This window comes from Tympanuchus pallidicinctus, unplaced genomic scaffold (genome assembly GCF_026119805.1).
Source record: "Tympanuchus pallidicinctus isolate F22 unplaced genomic scaffold, pur_lepc_1.0 scaffold18, whole genome shotgun sequence".
NCBI classification, from domain to species: domain Eukaryota; kingdom Metazoa; phylum Chordata; class Aves; order Galliformes; family Phasianidae; genus Tympanuchus; species Tympanuchus pallidicinctus.
In genome coordinates, this window is record NW_026294699.1 from 13995958 (window position 1) to 14005654 (window position 9697).

Here is a 9697-nt window from a genome sequence, read left to right on the forward strand (position 1 = left end):
AAATGATGAAGATCACATCAAGCCCTTTCATGAAATCTACAGGAACTGTACCCACTTCAATGAAGATGGTTAATGAAGACCCAAAAATCCACTGTAACTTTCCTAACCATGCCATTTTCCCCATCCCAGTGCAATTGGAATCGTAGCAGTTTGACCCTGGATCTGCCACCTTTCAGACAACCAGATCGATCACCTTCTCCATCAAAATCTCCAATAAAGCCTTCAGCAGCCTAATCCAATCATCTCCCCATCTTCTGCCTCCAACCTTCTCCATTGCAGGAGAGGAGACAGACACCTATCACCAGCTGTGCAGACTGCTATGGGGACAGGCTCAGCACATGCCACCAGGCTGTACACCTGCTCAGCTATTCAGAACCAGGCCCACCACGTCGCCAGCTGTAAGGGTTGCTCCTGACATTTGTGTTGTTGAGCACCAGCCATCACTGCCCTCACATTTTCTAGAGAGCACTGCCAGCATTGCCACTAGCCAGTGGTATCTAGGAGCAAGGAGAGTGGGCAGGCAGTGCTGCATTCAGCTCCAGCAGCTTTCAGGAATAGCAACAGAACATAAGAGCAGAAGGTAGGCTCATAGAGAGTCCACGCAAAGAAATTTCAGCATGACTCAATCAGAGAATATCCATGTATGACTTTGGAATAATCACAGTTTTTGTTACCAAAAAATAGAAACGGATTCCTTTTTTTGGTATCAGTACAGCTTCTAAATACGTTAGCAGCAAAGTGATAAGTTACAGAAAGAACGTGATGGCATTTTCCTGGAGTTGTTATTAATAGCCTCCCTGGACATATTGCTGGTAATTCCCCCATTATAGCAAGACTGCATAAAAGAGGAGCATTGATGAGCTGCAAGTTTCTTTATAACGTGGAAACGCAGTTCTAGAATTTTTGCCAAAGTATGAGCAAATTCTAGCTGTAGGAAGGAAGAGGTGAGGACAGTACTGAAAGGCAAGTTCTCTGAAAACACCCATAATACTATTTTACACCTGGCATAATTTTAGTTCATAGCACAGCAATGACATCACACCCCAACTGGGGCCTTCATTTCCACCCCACAACAAATGCTGCTTATCAAACCCAAGGAGAGCTATCAGCCTGCCAGCATTATTCCCACCAGTGACGTGCACAAGCTCTGCTCAGCTGCAGCATCCACACCCGGCCTCAGGCAAAACCAGTTGATCCATTTGGAACAGAGCACACCTGTTCCCAGCTAATCCTCCATCTGACAAATTACAGCAGGAAGAATAATAAGTACGTGGCCATTTGAAACACCACGTTTTTGGTGTGACTCACTTTATAAAACCCCAGAACATAAACAGATTAGAAGTTTGCAGCAAGCTTCTTGCCAGGATGCTGGCTTGTTACTAGTGCTGACTTCCAGAACAAAGGCATCTTTAGATGTGAACAACATGAACTTCCTAGCAGCACTTACACTCTTAGGAGAGGAACCCAACCAAGGCCGTGTATGAGCAATACAAAGACTGCTCCCTTTGCTTACTACCGATACTACCTCGGTATGCTATGAGCCGCTCGGAGGAAGCGCTGAGCACAGATGATGCAAGTTCCTCAGACACAGCTTGCTCGCCATCTAATGGACGCAGCCCTGAATTGAAGCAAGCACGTCCACCTCCGGCAAGAGCCGAGCAGCCACAGGATGCCGGCAGTCACAGCTCTGCGTCGAACATTTTGGCTAGGAGCAGATCAAGCTCAGCATTGCTAACAGCACCGCCTGTTCAATTCCCCTGAACTCCAGATTTGCGTAGCCAAAAAAAAAAGCATCGTTTTCTACAATACATTCCTCCTAGTCTCCAAACATGAGCCACAAAGAAGAAATCGGGTTATAATTCATCTAATGTACAGCAAGAATAATTCATGAAGGGAGACAGCTGAGATACAAATCACAAACGTCCAGAGCATTCATCTCCAAGACAAAACCATCACCCCATGTTAACAGCCTGGAGAAGGAGAGTTTATAACAGGCCTTCTGCAGCTCCTTCCATGCCTTTCCCCCATGAAGTACAGTGAATTATTTACAGGCTTAAATTAACTATTTGATTAAGCGCTCTCCTTGATCAGAGAGCTCAGGATCTTACTGAATTGAACTGTAGGTCTGTTATGGCTCATGTGCTTTGAAATCATCTCAGGACAATGAACATTGTGGGATAAAATGATTTTGCACTTGCTTGCATCAGTTTAAAAATAGAGCAACTCCATTTGACTAATGGAGCCACATCAGGCCAAGAGGTCCTGCTTTAAAAACTTCTGAATGACACTTTGTCAGTTTGATTCTGCTTTCCTCTCAGCTGCACTGATGAAAACACTTGAAGAGCACATGCCAGCAGAGGACCAGAACATCTCGTGTTTAAGGATTTCAATTCAGAGACACACTATTCAAAAGACTGGGAAATATAACACAGATATCAACCAGAAAAAAAGGCTGATATAATCACTTTAATTTCCTGTTGAGATGATTTTATTCCAATGAAATAACTCTAAATATGGCTTGGCTCCACCAAATAATGCACTGCGTAGATCTTTTTTTTCTTAATTGAGTTAAATGCCTGCTAATGACCATGGGGAATGAAGCAGGCCACAGCTGGCTATATCATGCATATGCAATGGGTACTTAGCCACAATTTATGTAATTAGTTACAGTCATATTAAGCTGTTTAAAACACATGTTAAAGATCTAATGATGAGCTGACGTTAATGGGTCATCACAGCATACTTAAATAGTTTCCAAATAACATTTGCATAAGCTGCTGATATGCAAAGAGGACGCTTCAGAAAACAATTATTCATTAAAATCAGTAATATTTTTACGTAATAAATATTTACTCAAAGGAATATTTCCAAGCATGTGCTTTTTCAAGAGATATTTCAGTGGTGCAATTTTCTCATTACAATTTCAGAACTCTAGAAAGCTGACAAGTTAGGAATTTTTTTGTTGCTGTTACTCAAGTTCTGAAGCTTAAATGCCACAACTGGCCTCCTGCACAGGATAAATACAAGACGCACTCAGCGTTAGACCACAGCAGTTTTGCTAAGAAATCTAAGCAATTGCCTTTGGCCAGTGTGAAATCAACTGCAGGATTGAAGTCAAAAGCACAGACTTTGCAGAACTACACCCAGGAACAGAGGCTCAAGCAGCCTCAGCCCCTGCCTGGCCACCTGTGGGAGTCCGCCATCACCTAACCCAGGTGAGGGTCAGATGCAGAGAGGCAGAACAATCCCAGCTCCCTCCACTCAGTGATCCAACCTGCCCAGACCCCTCTGTAGGGCCTTCTTACCCTCAGGCAGGTCAGTGTTTCCTCCCAGCTTGCTGCCATCTGCAAATAGTATCTCCTATAACACTGCAGCACATTCTCTTCGCTTGCTGAGTTGTTCCAGTCCTGGTCCTCAACCTTTGCTTCCTGGAGATTTTCAAAGCTCAGCCAAAGTCTAGAGTAACCTAATGCTGAAATCAGCCCCACTGTGACAGAAGATTGGATCAGGTGAGCTACCAGGTTCCCTCCAGTCTAGGTGATTCCAGAGAGGCTTACTGCTTGGGCTGCAGTAAAAGGAGTTCAAAGACCGCAGCATGGGCTCATCACCAAGAACAACCCCTCCACCTCTGTTGGCTATTCAATTCATCTCATTAAAAGTAAGCTTCAAAAAAGTAATCAAATCATTTTAATTCCTATCAGTTCAGAAAGCTCATGTGATAAATAACCACAGCTCGTCTCCTGCTTTGAACTCACCCCCACAGCAGCAGCAAGCACTCTTTAGAGCCTCTAAGAAACAATCCCAAATGCACAGATGTGAGCATTCAAATACAGCAGCACCCAAGTTCAGTGCTATCGATAAATCTAATAAAACAAACTCCTAATTGAAAAAAGTATCTCACTACATTCATCAGGAGCCCTGGAACGTTCCTAGAGGACTGCTGCACACAAGCTGAAATGCAAGAGCAACTTGAACTAATTTGCGAAAATGGGATCTCATTAAACCATTCTACATTTTGGTTGTTTACAAACAGCTGTACTACTTCCAACAAACCAGTAACATAACACAATGCTGAACACAGCAGGAGGTTGAGAAGCCTCTACTAAGAGAGCAAAACAAAAGCACTTGTATGAGAAGCTCAAGAAGATTGTTTTTTCCTGCATGAATTTGTAAATGTATGATTTATACCAAAGATCAGAATATTTGTAAGTTAAGAGCTGGATTTGTGTGCCAGGATTTAAGTTCTGCAGTCACAGTAAAACTACATAGAACTAAACTACGTAGAACAATACTGCTGATAACTATGATGGCAACATTACATCAGCATTACATCGCAACAAAAAGGAAGTACAGAAAATGCTTCTGAGTGCTGTACACACAAAATCCAGGAGAAGAAAAGAACACACCACTATGACAACACAAAAACACGAAAACAATTTTCCTTGCCATTGTTTCCAAACTAACAGCTAATTTCAAGGAGGACACGGGTCAGTAGGACATCCTCAGTAAAAGTACACCTATTACTTCTGATGTTCATTTCAAAAGTAAGCACTGTTAGACCTCCTAGTTTAAGAGGAACAGCAGTCCTGCCATTTTCCACCTGTTAACATTTTCCCTGTTTTCTCTCAAGCATTTCTGGCCATTTGTATCTGTACAGAAACAAGTCAATAGCAGCAATTGCTGCCACATCACGGATTCTTCTCAGATACCTACACCTCAGCACTAAGGATATCCTTAGAATTGCCTCTCCTTGTTTTCTTCCCCCTTTTCTCCATCTCCCTCTACTTCATTCCACAATTCCATTATTCATTTAAGTCTCTATTTTCCTTGCTTTCATAATCTACTGCACTAAAATCTTACAGAAGATCACATAAAAGCACTGAAAATTGTTTGTACTTGAGGACAAGAAGCTAACATGAAAGATCAAGAATAACAGAACACGATGTTCAGTAGCCCTTTAAGTTATCTACATTTGCTTACAAAGTGAAAGGAACTTTAGAAATATACATTGTGAAATCCTCACAATGCTTGAGAGTGCATTAAATATCATAATAACACTTCTACTCTGCTCTGGTCTATATGAACTAATCCTTATCGCTTCTTCCCAACACGCATTAAGTTCAGTAAACAGCAGCATAAGCATTAATAAAACATGTGCTAGTGCAAAACGAACACACCAAAGCCCAGGTGATCTCCTACAGCTCCACAACATTCAGGGAAAATAAGAGAGATGCTCTGCCCCTCCCAGGAGCGACGCACTGCTGTCACCGCAAGCACCAGGAAAGGAAAAGCCTTTCCACGTCCTCCTCCAGGCTCCCTGGAGTTGTCGTCTCAGCCTGCTAGGGAGGTGCATCCTTTCACTCATTAGCATACATTAACGCAACAGTAACTAGGCACAGTCTGCTTCCAGAGCTGTAAAAAACCTTTCATACATGGGGCTGGGAAACGCAGTGCGATCCTTCACCCTGTGCTCAAACAGCCACAGCATGCCGTTTGTATGCGCAAATGCTACCTACCAGAAACACAGACTGCAGACTCGAGCCCAAAATAATTCACTCTAATTACAAGACAACATTATAAACTGGACTATCACAGAAAGGTGATGAACACAATAAATACCAGAAGTATGCACAGACTTTACCTGGAAGAGCGAAGTCTCACGAACCCCTCGGCCCAGCATCCCAGCGGTGCTCCAGATAACGCACTGCACACTCACTTTTTCCCTGGAAGGTAAGTTTTGGTTCTGAGCACATAAACGCCTCCACGCGCTCAAAGGAATGTATTTTACAGCTCCCAAAGCCCGATACCCCCTCCCTCACCAGAGTCCAACACGGAAGGCTACGGTCCAAGTCCAGTTTCTGTTGCAGATCCCCTGCCATTTTATTGCTGCAATAAAGCGGCGGGAACGGAGAGAGACATCCAACGTGCCAGTGTGCGGATCGCGCCCCACGCGCACAGTGCCGAGTTTTAAACACCCGACATCATCACATTCGCACGAAGTCCTTCCAGACAGCGCCGCCCGGCTTTCCCCCGCGTCCCGCCCCGAGGAGAGCTGAGCGGGGCACGGCCGTGTTTGCTGGAACCGCGCGGAGCGGCACGAAGCCACAGGGCCACGCGGCTCCGACTCGGGACAAAACGTTCCCGCCCTTGGACAAGGCGACCTCCCACACCTCACAGGCGGAGCTGCAGCCCGGCACAGAAGAAGGCATCCCCGCCCTCACAGCTCAGCCAGCACCGACTGACAAAACTTACAGAGCCTCCCCGTCGCGGCCCTAAGGCTTTACCTATAACGGCACGGCCGCCTCTTTCAGGCCGCGCTTCGGGACCGGAGCGCTCCGAAGCCCCCGACCTCGAGGCCGAGGAGGAGCGGCCAAAGCTCCCGCCGGCGGCGGGCGGTGCCCCAGGTGGAGGTGCTCGCGCCCAGCCCCGCCCCGCCCCGCCGCGTCACGGAGCTCCGGCCCGCCCCGCAGCGCTGCCCGGCTGGTTCCGCAAGTTTTTGACAGTTTGTGAGCGGCGCAGGGCGAAGTTGGGTCGGTTGCGGCGGTGCGGGTTTGCGGCCGAAGCGCTCCGCGGAGAACGAGGCTGTCCCCGCCGGCACCATGTCGCGGGACCCCGAGGAGGTGAACAAGCTGACGGAGAGCACGTACAAAGTGAGTGCGGCTCGGGCGGGGAGCGCCGCTTCGCCGCGGGACGGGGCGGCTCGCGGGACCGCCGGGCGGCTGCGGGCGGGGGAGGGGGAGCCTCTCCGCAGAGCAGAGCCGGCGGGGACCGAAGGGCAGGCTGGGCCGGGAGCGCGGAAAGGGAGTGAGCCTCTCCTTATCCTCTTTTCATGAGTAATCTCGCCCATCCCAGTGTGCCAGAGCCTGCCCGGCGATCGCTTCCGCGCCGCGAGCTCGGGGCGGTGGCACGCGGGGCTGCGGCTGCGGGCTCAGGGCACGGCGGGCAGCGGGACCGCCTGCGTTCCGTGCCGCCCCGAGACCTCCAGAAAGCCGAGGCGCCGCAGAGCGGCTTCCTCGGAGGCGGCTGGGGGCTGGAGGTCGCGGTCCTTCGCCTGAGCCGCGCCCCGGGACGGGACGGCGCCCGGCAGGGCCTGAAGGCTGAGCGAAGGTGCCGGCCTGAGCCCCGGGCTGATCCCCGGCTCCGTGCGGACAAACCAGCGCCTGCTGGAGCGGGCAGCCCGCCTCGCGTCGGCAGGATTCTAAACTTTCTACGAATGTCGAGTTAATAGCAGAATGAGAAGTATTCTGTATGCTGGCAGCAGACACTTGGACTTTTCCTCCCCACGAACAGCCCGAGGCACGCGGATTTTAATCGGGCAAAATGCCCTTAGAAACCTGCCCCTCAAAATCCTACTTTTGGTTGCGTGGCAATTGCAGTCCAGGATCCAAAGTCTTTGTTCTGTGCGGTGCGTTGTGCCATGGAAAGCACTTAATTTTGCAAATATATTTAATCATGCAAATGAACTTAGAGCTGCATTTGCAGCTTCGAGCCCAGAAGAAAGCTTTGTGGGGATTCATCTATTTTCCTGTTTACCAGACCTTAGTGGCTTACTATCAAATGTTTTCATATTTCTGAGGGTGTCGTTACGGTTTAAAGGTCTCCAAAAGCACTGACCAGAGTACTTTGCTGTTTTGTTGTCCTCCAACACACTAAAGTCAACTTTACTCTTTTGGGAAGTCCGGTTATACTGGGGCCGTGGTGTATTTTCTATTTCATTTCTCTGGACTCAGGGATCCAATTACTGCAAAATTACTTGAAGGAAAAAAAAAAAAAGAAAAAAAAAAAGAAAAAAAAGGATTCCTTGGCTATTAATGTTGTCCTCTAAAATGAGTGAAGGTCTTCTTAAACAATCTGCTGCTTTGTGATATCGGTTACATTCACGGCAAGGCCATAAGCAAACACACATTATATTTTTCTCAGGAAAGCAGGCTGTAAATACAGCTCACAGAAGAGAAGCTGACTCCTCGGGGCTGTGCTGAAGGAGTGCCCTGCTCTGCCTGTTGGCTTCTAGAATGTAGCTAAAATAGTTTTACAGAGGAAAGAAAAATCTCCTGTGTGAGTGCTATAGAACAGCTTTTAAAGGAACGAAGAACTCTAAACGAACATCACCGTTTCCTAATACTCAGTACTTGCTTCCTCACAAGTATTCCCCTTCTTTCTTTGTTTATTTTTATTATTATTATTTTTTAAACTAATTCAAAGGGATACTTAAGCAACCATCAAGAACACAGTAATGTAAAGTTCATATTGAAGTGTGATGGAGTGTCCCCTGTGTGGGTATTTCGAGAGGTCTGGTATGTTGCATCACATAGCCACTGCTCACAGGCCTGGAAACCCTTCTGCCCTGCCCTCATTACAACATGAAACTTTATCCAGGTAAGGTATGAAGGCTGTTTCAGGCAGAGAATATACCTGGGTCTATTTTAAAATAGTTACTTCTGTACAAAAATTAAAATCTGTAAAATAATTCACGAAGGCAGACAGAACTACCCTGTGTACTCATTGTCTGCTGTGACTACAATTACAGCTCCTTCACTCAGAGCAAACGAACGCCTCTGTGCTTCCTGCCCGCTGAGCATGCTCCGTGTTGTCCCATGCAGGTGTCACTGCTGCTGCACGCTGTCCCAGCAGCACAGCACCAACAGCACCAGGCTCGTACCCGTAAAACCAGCGGCGGTATTTGTTTCTCCTACCAGTAAGAGGCCTTGGTCTGACAAAACCGGTTCAGTGTAGCGCATCCGTGTGCCGCAGGACCAAACGTGGGCTTTCAGCTTCTCAAAAAGATCAACCTGAAAAATAGCAGAAAATGAAATTGAGTGCCTGGCTTGGCGCGTTTGCCATTTCTTTTTTCTTACAATGATAATCCACCGGCTTTATTACCTGCACAGTAACCCGTGTTATACGTAGCTCCAAAATACACCCACAGAAGGCATTGAGTGGCTAAAAGTAACGCCTTTGTATGTTTATCTTAGTCATCCTTTTTGTTGGCAACAACATGGGAAAGTGAATACCTCCACATTTTTTAGCTAACCTGACTGAATAAACAGCATAACCCACAAATATGTGCGCACACCAAAACGAAGGCTGACATTTACTCTTTATGTAATACCCAAAGAATCACTTTAGCGCACAATAGGAATGGCACGTGCCGAATGAAGCCCGAGGGCGCGGGGCAGTGAGTCAGGAGGAGCTGGGCGGGTTGCTGGGCACTGCCCTGCCCCTGGAGCCCCGGCACCGCCGTGCTGCTGGGGCATCGCGGCCTCCGCAGACGCGTCGCTCTGTGACCCGCGGTAGCGGCGCTGCTCGCTGTGTCACCGCACTGCATTTTCCCTGCTGCGTGGCGAGGAAGGCTGGCAGTGGATGGTGACAGGGGAAAGGGGGCAGAGGATGGAAGTGCTGAGCTATGGGCCCGTTGTTCTGCCCGTGTGCTCCGAGGGCTGTGCCCAAAGCTGGCGTGTCAGCCCTCTGTGGTGAGCCTTCTGGAATTCTTGGTAATTCACAGGTGTTGATAATCTTGCATTTTAAAGACTTATTTCTCTACACGAATGTAAATTTTACCCAGAAGTTTTCATTTCCACCCCATGTGTGACTTGCTTGTTCCGTGGGGCACAGTGCTGTTCTGACTGAGCGGAGCTGTGTAGAGCCGACTCGGTAAGCTTGCTTCACCGGGATGTTTCTGATCCACTCAGTTTAAAAC

General features: G+C 47.7%; 1 protein-coding gene across 1 annotated transcript in view; it reads left to right on the forward strand.

The window, feature by feature from the left end:
* Positions 1 to 6486: 6486 nt before the first annotated feature.
* BAIAP2L1 (BAR/IMD domain containing adaptor protein 2 like 1) overlaps positions 6487 to 9697 on the forward strand; it is a 33599-nt gene continuing 30388 nt past the window's right edge. Inside the window, exon 1 of the mRNA XM_052680153.1 lies at positions 6487 to 6650. Within this exon, the coding sequence (XP_052536113.1) occupies positions 6600 to 6650 (51 nt within the window). The 5' untranslated portion in view covers positions 6487 to 6599. The remainder of the gene's footprint in view (positions 6651 to 9697) is intronic.